At 51.2% G+C, this 13,461-nt stretch overlaps 2 protein-coding genes across 2 annotated transcripts in view; one reads left to right on the top strand and one right to left on the bottom strand.

Moving 5' to 3' along the window:
• Positions 1 to 70: 70 nt before the first annotated feature.
• Positions 71 to 5,642, top strand: CIAO1 (cytosolic iron-sulfur assembly component 1). The gene is made up of 7 exons (XM_003908976.3): positions 71 to 454; positions 1,261 to 1,409; positions 1,565 to 1,676; positions 1,779 to 1,867; positions 2,414 to 2,615; positions 3,201 to 3,288; positions 4,984 to 5,642. The coding sequence occupies exons 1-7, from the start codon at positions 91 to 93 to the stop codon at positions 5,222 to 5,224; spliced, it is 1,245 nt and encodes a 414-aa protein (XP_003909025.2). The 5' UTR covers positions 71 to 90; the 3' UTR covers positions 5,225 to 5,642.
• A 3,498-nt stretch (positions 5,643 to 9,140) lies between these two features.
• The window catches only part of SNRNP200 (small nuclear ribonucleoprotein U5 subunit 200), a 30,812-nt gene continuing 26,491 nt past the window's right edge, over positions 9,141 to 13,461 (bottom strand). Inside the window, exons 37-45 of the mRNA XM_003908975.4 lie at positions 12,905 to 13,094; positions 12,643 to 12,807; positions 12,331 to 12,452; positions 11,905 to 12,048; positions 11,632 to 11,808; positions 11,176 to 11,336; positions 10,999 to 11,080; positions 9,669 to 9,761; positions 9,141 to 9,567 (exon numbers count right to left, since the gene is read on the bottom strand). Of these exons, the coding sequence (XP_003909024.1) occupies positions 9,424 to 9,567; positions 9,669 to 9,761; positions 10,999 to 11,080; positions 11,176 to 11,336; positions 11,632 to 11,808; positions 11,905 to 12,048; positions 12,331 to 12,452; positions 12,643 to 12,807; positions 12,905 to 13,094 (1,278 nt within the window). The 3' untranslated portion in view covers positions 9,141 to 9,423. The remainder of the gene's footprint in view (positions 9,568 to 9,668; positions 9,762 to 10,998; positions 11,081 to 11,175; positions 11,337 to 11,631; positions 11,809 to 11,904; positions 12,049 to 12,330; positions 12,453 to 12,642; positions 12,808 to 12,904; positions 13,095 to 13,461) is intronic.

The following is a 13,461-nucleotide window of genomic DNA, read 5'->3' as shown; positions in this document are numbered from 1 at the left end:
CCGCCCCGTCCCCCGCGCGCGTCACAGCCTGGGCGCGCCGCCGGCTCTGCGCAGGGCCTCACGGGACTGGTAGTTCGAGGCGGTCCCGCGATGCTTTCCCTGCGAAGTGAGGTGAGCGACTACAACTCCCAGAGGGTATCGCGGCCGCAGCAGCGGGCAGCTGAGTTCCCGGGGCGACCCCGGTCCTCCGGCGGAAGCGGGAGCCTCAGTCGGCCGCGGAAGCCTGGAGTGGGCGGTACGCAGACGCGCGCGGTGAGACCCGCTGTGGGCGCCGCGGACCCTGCCCGTCTCCACCTCCCCGTGCGTCCGGCCGCCATGAAGGACTCGCTGGTGCTGTTGGGCCGTGTCCCGGCGCACCCGGACTCCCGCTGCTGGTTCCTGGCTTGGAACCCCGCGGGGACCCTGCTGGCCTCGTGCGGCGGCGACCGGAGAATCCGCATCTGGGGCACGGAGGGTAAGGCCCAGCCTGGCTGCGCGGCCCTGGGCGCTGAGGGCTCCGCTTGCGCGTAGTGCGGGCGCGCAGCCTGCGGGGGAGGCTGACCCTGTTCCTGGCGGAGGGAGAGTCGGATGTTAGCCACCCCGAGAAGGGCTTTGTAGGCAAAGAAGTCTGCGACTGCCGGGAGGAGAAACGTCAGCAGACAAGCTGAAATGTGGAGGGAATTGTGGTAGCTGCGGAGGCAGGAAAATGGGAAAAGAAAGGTGTTAGGAAAGTGGCTTTCAGAGTAACTTGCAACTGGATTGTCACATTTTATCCCGAGGGCATTGGGGAACCAGTAGCAATTTTAGATCAGATTTGTTTTAGAAAGATGCCTCCAGAGGCTGGGCGCGGTGGCTCACGCCTGTAATCCTAGCAGTCTGGGAAGCAGAGGCGGGTAGATCACCTGAGGTCAAGAGGTCGAGACCAGCCTGGGCAACATGGTGAAACCCCGTCTCTACTACAAATACAAAATTAGCTGGGCGTGGTGGCGGGCACCTGTAACCCCAGCTACTCTGGAGGCTGAGGCAGGAGAATCCCTTGAACCCAGGAGGCGAAGGTTGCAGTGAGCCAGGATTGTGCCATCGCACTCCAGCCTGGGCATCAGAGCAAAAACTCGGTCTCAAAAAAAAAAAAAAAAGCCTCCGAGGAAGTAGAGTCAGTTGCATCTTTGTAAAAGCTGTGAGCTTTCCCCCACTAGCTTGACTCCAGTGCTAGCCCCCAGTATCGAATGGCTTCATGGTGCTGCACCCAGCTCCAGAGCCTGGCCTGCGCTCCGCCTTTAGGTGACAGCTGGATCTGCAAGTCTGTCCTTTCTGAAGGCCACCAGCGCACTGTGCGGAAGGTGGCCTGGTCCCCCTGCGGTAATTACCTGGCCTCTGCCAGCTTTGATGCTACCACTTGCATTTGGAAGAAGAACCAGGATGACTTTGAGGTACCCAGGCTGGTTGGGACCAGAATTATTGCCTGTTTCCTCCCCAGGGCTGGTTCAGGAACCTGAGCCAACCTGCGCCAATTGGGCTGTACCCATGGGAAGGGCCTTAGCGGTGTTAGCTGCTGTTAATTCTCATTTTCCTTCTCCTTTCACAGTGTGTAACCACTCTCGAGGGCCATGAAAATGAGGTCAAGTCAGTGGCTTGGGCCCCATCTGGCAACCTCCTGGCCACTTGCAGCCGAGATAAGAGTGTTTGGGTCTGGGAAGGTGAGTCCAGGTCCCTCCAGGTGGATTGGGAACCACCTGACACCCCCCTCCGTGTCCGTGACAGGGTCGGCTCTTGGGTTCCCTTCTTTTTCTCTCCCACAGTTGATGAAGAGGATGAGTATGAATGTGTCAGTGTTCTCAACTCCCACACACAGGATGTCAAGCATGTGGTGTGGCACCCAAGTCAGGAGGTAAGAGTCAGGCAGGGTCTCCTGTGGGAAGGGCTCTGATGTGCAGGCTTGTGCCCAGCCTTCCTCTGCTTTTCAGCCTTAAGCTAGCTTTTACAGGGACCTCTATGTGTGAACAAAAAACATTAGTCCCTTTATAAAAACAGATCTGGCTGGGCGTGATGGCTCACACCTATAATCTCAGCACTTTGGGAGGCCACAGTGGGTGGATCATCTGAGGTCAGGAATTCAAGACTAGCCTGGCCAACTTGGTGAAACTCCGTCTCTACGAAAAATACAAAATTAGCTGGGCGTGGTGGTGCACGCCTGTAATCCCAGCTACTTAGGAGGCTGAGGCAGGAGAATTGCTTGAACCTGGGAGACGGGGGTTACAGTGAGCCGAGATTGTGCTATTGCACTCCAGCCTGGGCAACAAGAGCGAAACTTCGTCTCAAATAAATAATAAAATAAAATAAAAACATAAAAGCAGATCCCTGGGACTCACTGACCTGTCCTGCACTTCCTGGGCCACACAGACACAAGTTGGGTCTCCTTTCCCTCTTCCCCCAGCTCTTAGCTTCTGCCAGCTACGATGACACAGTGAAGCTGTACCGGGAGGAAGAGGATGACTGGGTATGCTGTGCCACCCTTGAGGGCCATGAATCCACTGTGTGGAGCTTGGCCTTTGACCCGAGTGGCCAGCGCCTGGCGTCTTGTAGTGATGACCGCACTGTGCGCATCTGGCGTCAGTATCTACCGGGCAATGAACAAGGTGAGGGTCCCTTAGTAGAGCTAAAGAAGACCCCTCTCTCAAGGGGTTCACAGTCTGCTAAGACACATACATGAGTCGGAGCAAATGGGGGTAAAAGGTAAGATGTGCCACAAGAGGGTTCGGGGTAGAGTACTGGAACAATCAGGAAAGCTTTGTGGAACTGGGGCTGTTTCATCTGCATTTGAAAGGGTATGTAGGATTTTAACATGAGAATTTCACGTGAGAATTCCAAGTGAAAACTCAACAGCGTGAGTAAAGATAACCATGGTGGGAACGCTCAGACTTAGTGAGGCGTGGTAATTCATTTAAATGGGGCATAGGACATCTAGGGTTTGGAGAGGAATAAAGTGGGTTGGGTTGGCTGGTGGTTGGCAACAGAACAGGGATGTTTCCTTCTCGGAATTCTGCTTGAGAAAGGCGGGTCTGGCCAGAGTGTGTAAGGCAGATCAGCGGGGATGGGTACAGGAATGGAGACGGGGACTCATAATCAGTTGAAGATGAGGGTGAGGGAAGGTAAGTTAGGTTCTCCTTTGAGGCGCCCAGGACATAGGAACATCTTAAGTGTAAGAGGAGTCTGTCTTGCAGGCGTGGCATGCAGCGGCTCTGACCCCAGTTGGAAATGTATCTGTACTTTGTCGGGCTTCCACTCAAGGACCATTTATGACATTGCTTGGTAAGACTCCATCCCCCACCCCCATCCCATCCCCATAAAGGAGGGATTTTAGAGAAGGCATGCCCCATGCAGTCCTCTGCAACCCTGGGGGAGTGCTTAGGAATCGAGGGCAGCCACCCCCATTCCTTATCAGGCCTGACTCCAGCATGCTGCTTTACAGCTGGCTGGGCTGGCGTTCACAGGAGCAGGGAACAGTCCCAGGCTGTGAGGGCAGCACCAGCACTCGGGGTTCACGCAGCTTGTGCCGTCCAGAAGTTATCGAATCTGTGCATTCATGACTGGGTTGTTATTTATTTATTTATTTATTTATTTTGAGACAGAGTCTCAGTCTGCAGGCCAGGCTGGAGTGCAGTGGCGTGATCTCGGCTCACTGCAAGCTCCGCCTCCCGGGTTCACGCCATTCTCCTTCCTCAGCCTCCCGAGTAGCTGGGACTACAGGCGCCCGTCACCACGCCCAGCTAATTTTTTGTATTTTTAGTAGAGACGGGGTTTCACCGTGTTAGCCAGGATGGTCTCGATCTCCTGACCTTGTGATCCGCCGGCCTTGGCCTCCCAAAGTGCTGGGATTACAGGCGTGAGCCACCGCGCCACGCAGTGGCTGGGGTTTTTATGGGTAACGCTGACTCTGCCCTTGCAGAAGCTGGAAAAGCTGCACCATTCATATAGGAGAGTAGGTCAGAGGGTAGTTCTGGCCCTAAGAGTTGATCCCTAGGACCAGAGAGTGAAAAAAAACTGAGTACTCAAGCTTGCTTTGTATTAGCAAACATTTGGGAATCACCTATTCAACAAAAGTGAACTTAAGTAAATTATGGTAGAACTTAGCTTGTTACATCACTGTTTAAAGAAAGGGGTTAAGAATACTTTATGATGGGGCGGGGAGCGGTGGCTCACGCCTGTAATCCCAACACTTTGGGAGGCCGAAGTGGGCGAATCATGATGTCAGGAGTTCAAGACCAGCGTGACCAATGTGGTGAAACCCTGTCTCTACTAAAAATACAAAAATTAGCTGGGCGTGGTGGTGCACGCCTGTAATCCCAGCTACTCGGAGGCTGAGGCAGGAGAATCGCTTGAACCTGGGAGGCAGAGCTTGCAGTGAGCCGAGATTGCACCACTGCACTCCAGCCTGGTGATAGAGCAAGACTCCATCTGAAAAAAATAAATAAATACTTTATGATGGCTGGGCCCAGTGACTCATGCCTGTCATCCCAGCACTTTGGGAGGCGGAGGTGGGTGGATCACTTGAGGTCAGGTGTTTGAGACCAGCCTGGCCAACATGATGAAACCCTGTCTCTACTGAAAATACAAAACTTAGCCGAACATGGTGGCACACGCCTGTAGTTCCAGCTACTTGGGAGGCTGAGGCAGGAGAATCGCTTGAACCTGGGAGGCGGAGGTTGCAGTGAGCCATCTCAAAAAAAAACTTTATGACATGGGAAACTGCTTATGCCAGGTGAGAAAAGTGCAGTTCATAATTCCATGTTGTTTTTTAGGGTAATCATAGTAGGGGAAAGAACTAGATTGCAGCATCTGCGGTTGTAAGTGGGTGATATTTGTGACTCCTTAGTAGTTAAGGAAACATTTTAATAAGAGGTTTTTAGCTGTGGCCTGAAGTTAGGGAAGAGAACAGGCGAGGAACCATGGACCAAGTCTGGCCTAATCAGTCAGGTATACCCACTGATGTCACTTTCCTCCCAGGTGTCAGCTGACAGGGGCTCTGGCTACAGCTTGTGGGGACGACGCAATCCGTGTGTTTCAGGAGGATCCCAACTCGGATCCACAACAGCCCACCTTCTCCCTGACAGCCCACTTGCATCAGGCCCATTCCCAGGATGTCAACTGTGTGGCCTGGAACCCCAAGGAGCCAGGGCTGCTGGCCTCCTGCAGTGATGATGGGGAGGTGGCCTTCTGGAAGTACCAGCGGCCTGAAGGCCTCTGAGCTACCTTGACTTCGGACAGAGTAATGACTCCCCAGAAAACGCTGTAACTTTCCCGGCCCCTGAGAGGACCAGGAGGAGCATCCTTGACCTTCATTTAACTTGGCTCACTTCTCTTCAGACTTGGGTAGAAGTACGGAGCCACAGAATTGCTCTCCTTCCCCTCTTTTGACGTGAGGCCTTCAGTAAAGAGCTACAGAACATCAGTACCTTGTTATACCACAGATTTTTCTTGCATTAGGGCACAGTGTTAAATTTTTTGGAGGTAAATATACTATTTATAATCATTATATATAGTAGGAGGGGGTGTGTGTCTCAGGCCTTTCTGAAGTTGTAAGACTTAAATAATCCATCTGCATCCCAAGTCCTATTTTATAAGGATATTCATAAAAGAATTCCATGGTGAATCCTTGTCTGAAATAGGTCCTGCCTTCCCGGTTTCTGTAAATCTTTGCATTTAAGACATTCAATCAATACTGAAGGAAATTTTTTTTCTGAATGTAGGTTTGAGTGAGAGGCACCTCTGCTTTCCCTTAGAAACCCTCATATACTCCTGCACCGTTAAGCTGTGATGGCAACGGGGATAGGAAAAAAAAAAAAATGGAGCTGGGCGCGGTGGCTCACGCCTGTAATCCCAGCACTTTGGGAGGCCGAGGCGGGTGTATCACAAGGTCAGGAGATCGAGACCACGGTGAAACCCCATCTCTACTAAAAATACAAAAAATTAGCTGGGCGAGGTGGCGGCGCCTGTAGTCCTAGCTACTTGGGAGGCTGAGGCAGGAGAATGGCGTGAACCCGGGAGGCGGAGCTTGCAGTGAGCCGAGATCCGGCCATTGCACTCCAGCCTGGGCGACAGAGCAAGACTCCATCTCAAAAAAAAAAAAATGGAGAAAGACAAGAAAAGGGAGAGTTATTACTGGCCACAAGCCCTGTATTCTCAAGGGATGCAAATTGGTTCTTCAGTAGGGATACAATAAAATCAGTTTGTGGCCCTCCTAAGGCCCACAGCACATATAGTGTGGCTGTGACATTCCATTTTCATGGCAGGGAGTGATCAGGAAGAAGCTCCCGAGGGGACTGGCGATGAAGACCCGTTGGGAAACACTGCCATGGACAGGCAGTTTTCAGGCTCACTCGAGTTGTCTCTTGACAGTTCTAAATGGGTTCTAACGTGACAGTGGTCTCCAGAGCTACAGCCTTCCCCTAAGTTTAAGCCGTGACCTTAGATTTTAGAAAGACAGTGGGGCGATACCCAGAGTAGTGGTTCTTGAGGAATGTGGTCTGCAGATCCTGGGAGTCCCAAGACCCTTTCAGGGAGGATCTGGGAGGTCAACTGTTGGCACTGCGGCGTGAATCAAGGTGGTGGCAGTAAACTAATAGTTTTGACATGTCCTTCTTAGAACAAATAACAGTGATTAACTATACTAAATGTTGACCTAGCCAGCGCTGTGGCTCACGCCTGTAATCCCAGCACTTCGGGAGGCCGAGGCGGGCAGATCACCTGAGGTCAGGAGTTCGAGACCAGCCTGACCAACATGGAGAAACCCCGTCTCTACTAAAAATACAAAATTATAGCTGGGTGTGGTGGTGCATGTCTGTAATTCCAGCTACTTAGGAGGCTGAGGCAAGAGAATCACTTGAAGCCAGTAGGTGGAGGTTGCAGCGAGCCAGGATCACATCACTGTACTCCAGCCTGGGCAACGAGCGAAACCCTGTCTCAGGGGGAAAAAAAAAAAAAAGTTGACCTTGAGAACACTTACTCTGAGACGACTGAAAGCATGCATGAAGCCCCTCTGCTGTGCACTGAAGTATGGATGCCTTGAGGAAAAGCAGTGGTACCATTGAGTTGCAAGCTGAATTGGCTGTGTTCAAGGCATGCCCTTTAGAGTTGAAAGAACTAGCAGATTATGGTATTTAGACTTGAATATTTGGCTGACATTTTCTGGAAAATGAATGAGCCTCTCACTTCAAGGGAAACAACTGATAGTGTTGCCAATGATAAAAGAAAGCTTTCAAGCAAAAATTAGAATTTCTGAAAATCTGTACTCCACCATGAGCTTTATTGTTGAGGATATTAACACATGTGATTTGTATAATGAAATGCATTTCATTTGGAAGAATTCAATGAACCAGTTTTCCAAAACCAGTACGTGATGTTACAAAATCATGCATGGCTCGAAGATTCATTCAAAAGTGTAAGGCCAGTGGATTTTAATGTATTAACAATATAAGAGTGCATTAAGTTTTCAGAGTCCACATTGCCTTTAAGAAACTATCACTTGTAAGCCAGGCGCGGTGGCTCACGCCTGTAATCCCAGCACTTTGGGAGGCCGAGGTGGGTGGGTCACAAAGTCAGGAGTTCAAGACCAGCCTGGCCAATATGGTGAAAGCCCATCTCTACTAAAATTACAAAAATTAGCCTGGCGTGGTGGCAGACCCCTTGTAGTCCCAGCTACTCGGGAGGCTGAGGCAGGAGAATCGCGTGAACCCAGGAGGTGGAGGCTGCAGTGAGCCCAGATCGTGCCACTGCACTCCAGCCTGGGCGGCACCGTGAGACTCCGTTTCCAAAAAAAAAAAGTATCACTTGTCTTGGCATCAGAGAACAGCCACAGTTGGCTGAAGGGGCTGTTTAGAACCTGTCTTCCACCTGCGCGTCTGGAGTCAGCTTACTGCAACGAAAACCAGTCTGGATGTAGAAGCAGCTGTAAGAATTCAACTGTTTCTTCTTATAACAAGAGACTACAGATATTGTAAAACGCCACTCTTCTCCTTGGATTGTTTTGGAAGTTATTCTTCACAAAAAATGTTAACATGGACCGGGCATGGTGGCTCATGCCTGTAATCCCAGCACTTCTGGGAGGCTGAGGTGGGCAGATCACTTGAGCTCAGGAATTCAAGATCAGCCTGGGCAACATGGCTAAACCCTGTCTGTATTTAAAAAAAAAAAAAAAAAGTTAACATGATTTAAAAGTGCATTAACCTAGAAGAAAAGCTTTTTGGGGCAACCTCCAGAACTGTGAAAAATAAATTTGTTATTTAAAAAGAAAAAAGCTCTTTGAGGTTCTTAGTTTTTAGTAGCGTAAAGAGGTCCTACCACCAAATCATTTGAAAACTGCTACCCTGAGGAAACTGCCCCTCAGAATCGTCTTTCAGTTTTGTGTGCATTTAGTCTAAAGAACAGAAGGTAAGAATTTGGAGACAATCAGAAGATCTGGATTAGAAAACCTGTTTATTAAGACTGGGGCACATCCAGCTGGTACATTTCAGTGCCCTTTCTGGTGCTGCCTGCCAGGAGCAGACACTGCACATTTCAGAACCCCCATCTAGAGAAACGCCTAACCTGTGATCTAGCTTCCGAGGCTCAGTGTTCGTTCCTGTGGTCGTGCTGATGTGTGGGCACCACTGGGGCCAGGCCACAGTCGGATGTTCCCTCCTCCAGGCTGACTCACAAGGCTACAGGGGACGGCACGCCTAATGAGCAGGTCTGTCCTCCAGAAGTACTCATTACAAGCACGTTTCTGGCTAAAAAATAACCAGATCTTTTTTTTTTTTTTTTTTTGATACAGAGTCTCGCTCTGCCGCCCAGGCTGGAGTGCAGTGGCCAGATCTCAGCTCACTGCAACCTCCGCCTCCCGGGTTTACGCCATTCTCCTGCCTCAGCCTCCCGAGTAGCTGGGACTACAGGCGCCCGCCACCTCGCCCGGCTAGTTTTTTGTATTTTTTTAGTAGAGATGGGGTTTCACCGCGTTAGCCAGGATGGTCTCGATCTCCTGACCTCGTGATCCGCCCGTCTCGGCCTCCCAAAGTGCTGGGATTACAGGCTTGAGCCACCGCGCCCGGCCTATAACCAGATCTTTTTGGCCATGCCCTCAGATTGCAGAAAGAAAACTTTTAATTTGGAATCACTGCAAAGACAAATGGTTTCTACAAATTATTTTATTAGAATATCAAACTCAAAAGAACTACCAGGAACATGCCTGAAAATGCTATATATGATTTATGCTTCACCCGTGACACCTGCTGTCACTGGATCCAGAGTGAGCAAGGGAAAAGGAAGTGGAGGTGGGCAGGGACAGCACCAGCCCTGGCTGGCCAGACCTCAGGCCCACAGACCTGGTCCCCACAACCAGGATCCCTACAAGGTACACATTTGCTAATTCAGGCTCGACTCTCCTTTACCCAAGAGTAAATGCCTCAGGACTCAATCTGAATCACTGTCCGTCTCAGCTTCTTTCACATCCACGCTGAATTTGTACTCCTGGTCACATCCCATGTAAGCGTCACTCATGAAGTACAGAGTGTAGTTGTGGGCGCCAGTGGCTGGGGCCACAAAGTCCAACTTCACCTAGAAAGAGCAGGCAGAAATCATTATGAGCACGGACACGGGAAGCACTCTCACCCTTCCCCCACGCCGGAACAAATGCTGGCGCCAGTGGACACACTCACCTTGGCCTTCTGCTGGAGGGTCAGCCTCTTGATGGAGATGAGACTATTGGACTTGGCGTCTCCAATCACCACCCACCAGCCCTCTTCACGCTTCTGCAGTGATCCAAAACCAAGAATTTCAGTATGTAAAACTTGATGGCCATAGGCAGCCATGAAAATGGTTACGGTTACAAAAGAAATAACAAAAATCAGATAGCTTTCCAAAGTTTCTTCCCGAAATACAATTAGATACAACATTTTAATACTGTCAAAAGTTGTCTCAAACAGGCTTAATTATTTAAGTAGATGAACTCATTTGTTGGTTCTGGCTCATTTCCTTGTGCCAAGGTACCTTCTCCCGCTTAGAACCTGCTGCTAAGTCCAAGGTACTACTGTTAGAGGTCTAGTCTTTGGGGCCTGGTAGCTTTGAGTTCCTTAGAGATACTTTTAAGTCCAGGGCATATCTGCCAGATGAGAAAAAGCTTAACCCAGAGCTGAATGTGCACAGAGATGATCCCCAGCACGCCTTGCAGCCCTGTCTACTGGCCGCCCCACTGTCACAAAGACCAGGAGTCCTAGTTAAAAGCACTCGTTACTCAGAGCCTGTGAATTACACATGACAGGATCTGGTTTCTGCTGTCAACCTTCGATTCTTCTCCCATATAAAGAGAACCAGAATTTCTTTCTGCTGGTAAAAAACCAAGCACCCAGAAGCACAGTAAGTGGCAGTGAGAAAAAAGAAACAACCAGGAAAGCCCAAGTGTCCTGCAGCTGCGGGAGTTAAAGACAAACGCATCTTAAACAGCCAGAGAGATGGAAATGCTGCACGACTGACGGGTTTCACAATGACCAGTCATCTACTTTTTTTTTTTTTTTTTGAGACAAAGTCTCACATTGTTGCCTAGGCTGGTGTGCAGTGGGGCAATCTCGGCTTGCTGCAGCCTCCACCTCCCGGTTCAAGTGATTCTCCTGCCTCAGCCTCCCAGGTAGCTGGGACTACAGGTGCCCACCATCAGGTGCGGCTAATTTTTGTATTTTTAGTAGAGATGAGGTTTCACAATGTTGGCCAGGCTGGTCTCGAACTCCTGCCCTCGTGATCTGCCCGCCTTGGCCTCCCAAAGTGCTGGGATCACAGGCGTGAGCCACTGTGCCCGGCCCTAAATTGTTTAAGCAGAAATAAACAGGAAAGAAAAAAAAAAAAAAACCCATAGCCTCAAGATTAATTCTCAGCCTTGTGAGCTCATTATCAGTCTAAAGTTTCCCTCCCTCAGGGACAGTGTGCCCTTGCACCATGCACCTAGCCAGTGGATAGGGGAGTTGACACCTGGCCAAGCCAGTTACCAGGACGCACCTGCGGGAAGAGGGGCGCAATGACAGGGCCTGTGACTTCCTCCTCTCGCTCCAGCTGCACCAGCACCACAACTGGCCCGCCACTGCAGGGGGAGAGGAGGGGCGCACGTCAGTGATGTGGCAGTGGGCTCACAGCATACTATCGTGCTGTGCCCAACAGGTACCACCTCTGGCTCACCTGCGGATGCTGTCCTTATCCACCACCTCATAAGACAGTTCGATATTAGGGTAGCGGTTACAAAAGCGAGCCACATCCGCAATCTGGCTGTCGGTCAGCTGAAGCAATGCGTTCCGTTCTTCATCCTCCATCTCCATGATGTCGAAAACACTCTCCACTCCCTGCAGTGAGTATTCAGACGTCAGGAAAAACAGAACACAGGCCAACAGCAAATGACACAGGCGCCAAGAGCTGCTAATTTTACCTCCTACACCATCAAGTCATCTAGAAAAAACAGTTGCAGAAAGAACACGGCCCACAGTTGGCAGCCTCTCTAGCATCTCAACAGGGAGCCCCTTCGGAGGAACCATAACTACAAGTTTCACTCACTGAGACCCACCTCCCGCAACCTACCCTCGGTCCACAACACTGGCTCTCAGGCTCACCCACCTGACCCTCTGGGCTGACCCGGCTCACCTTGTCTGTGCAACGTTTGATATGCTCAGAGGTGAAGTGTGGCAGCTGCTTCAGGTAGGAGTCCTTGGACCACATGGCTTGGGTGACCATCTGGGCCAGTTCCATGGCTGCCAGAGCAGGGCTGAGCCACCCATTGCTGGAGAGGACATCCACACAGGCCTGGATAAGCCGGATTGCCTAACACGAAAAGGCGTACCAAAGTGGGCGGGGTTGCAGCTGAGATGTCTAGAGCACCACTGGCCCCTGTGCCCCACACCCACACCCACACCCTACCTTACTAAGGATTTCCTCCGTATCTGACTGCAACTCAGCACTCAGCTGCATGCGGGACAGGTGAGCCTGCAGGAGCAGGTTGGTCTTGACATGCGGATCATTGAACTTAGGGTTATTCAGCTTGTGGGGGACCTTCTGAGCCAACTGCAAAGTGGAAGAAAAATAGTTGGTGATGAACAGATGACCCTGCCTGAGACTGGCTCAGGCCAAAGCACCACATGGCCCAGGCTCACATAGCCCTTCAACACCCCGAGGCACGTGGGTGGCAGTGGGATGGAGATGGGTGTGAGGGAGGTATGGAGGGGAGGACATATGGCGGGGGTCGGGGGATGCATATGGGGGTGTTGGTGGCAGGGATGCCATGTGCTCTGGGCACACAGGCAGTTCGTTGTTCCCAGGACGTTCTCCTGAAGCTGCTGTCCTCACCTGCCTCAGCAGGTTGTCTTCATGGTGCCGGATGGGAATGTTCTCGTACTCTGCTGCATTGGAGATGATCTCGATAAGCCCTCGCACCTTGGTCTTGGCATTGAGGGACATGCTGAAGAGCTCTGACAGAAAAAGGACATTTGAGAGAAGCCGAAAGCAGGCGGAGAAGGAGCAGAACTGCCTGGGCTGCCCTGCTCTCCCCTGCAGTGTCATCCCGCTGACAGACACGGGCGGACCTCTCATCCCAGTGGGCTCCTGACCCCTGTGTGAGAAGGCTCCTACAGACAGGACACGGGCCGTGCCGGGCCTCACCAATGGTGGTGTAGTTGATGTAATAGTAGGCAGCGATCATGCCCAGGTTCAGAGGTGCCACATCCATCTCGTCCTCGATGCTGATGCACTTGGACTGCTCCAGGTCACTCAGGGTCTGCTCCACCAGCTCTGACAAGTGGTCGGACAAGTGACGATGGGAGATGCCTATGGAGGTGAGAGGTGAGTGGGGAGCCTTGAGAAGATGCCCAGCAAAGGCTGTGGGAACCACCAAAGAATCACGTGTGCTCCCAAGCCCACTGACCCTGCAGGTTGTAGTAATTGGGGTTCTGTGTCATGCGGCGGTACAGAAAGGTCCAGGTGAGGTAGTCCACAGCGTCCTGCTTGTTCTCAATGGTCTTGGTGACGATCTCAGCATTGAAGTGGTCATGCATACAGTGGTCCAGATGAGACTCCACTGGCAATGGCTCATATAAGAACTTCTTGAAGAAATCCTGTGGGTTGGAGAAGGAGAAGCATTAATAAAGAATTAGTGACAACATGGTCACAAAGGGCCAAGGGCAAATCAACAGGGCATGGTCCCCGTGCGAGACCTAACTAATACCAAAATGGAAGAAGCCACACGTTTAGAAAGTGCGTCACTGGCGACAATACGCAGTGGGAACAGAGGCACAGCAAGTCACGAGGGCAGAGCAGTGGGCAGCCCAGTGAGGAAGGAGGGAACCAACTAGCGGGCGAAGCCCTCAACACGTGGAGCCAACGGCAGCAGCAAAAGCAAAAGGCAGCAAAATTCCAAATGGGTGGCAGGCTCGTTACAAAAGAATTGTGTAAATAAGAGAGGCAGAAGTTAAGAGACTAAAA

This window comes from Papio anubis, chromosome 14 (genome assembly GCF_008728515.1).
Source record: "Papio anubis isolate 15944 chromosome 14, Panubis1.0, whole genome shotgun sequence".
Lineage (NCBI taxonomy): Eukaryota > Metazoa > Chordata > Mammalia > Primates > Cercopithecidae > Papio > Papio anubis.
The sequence above is the reverse complement of the archived record's forward strand: the minus strand, read 5'-3'. Positions and strand labels throughout refer to the sequence as shown.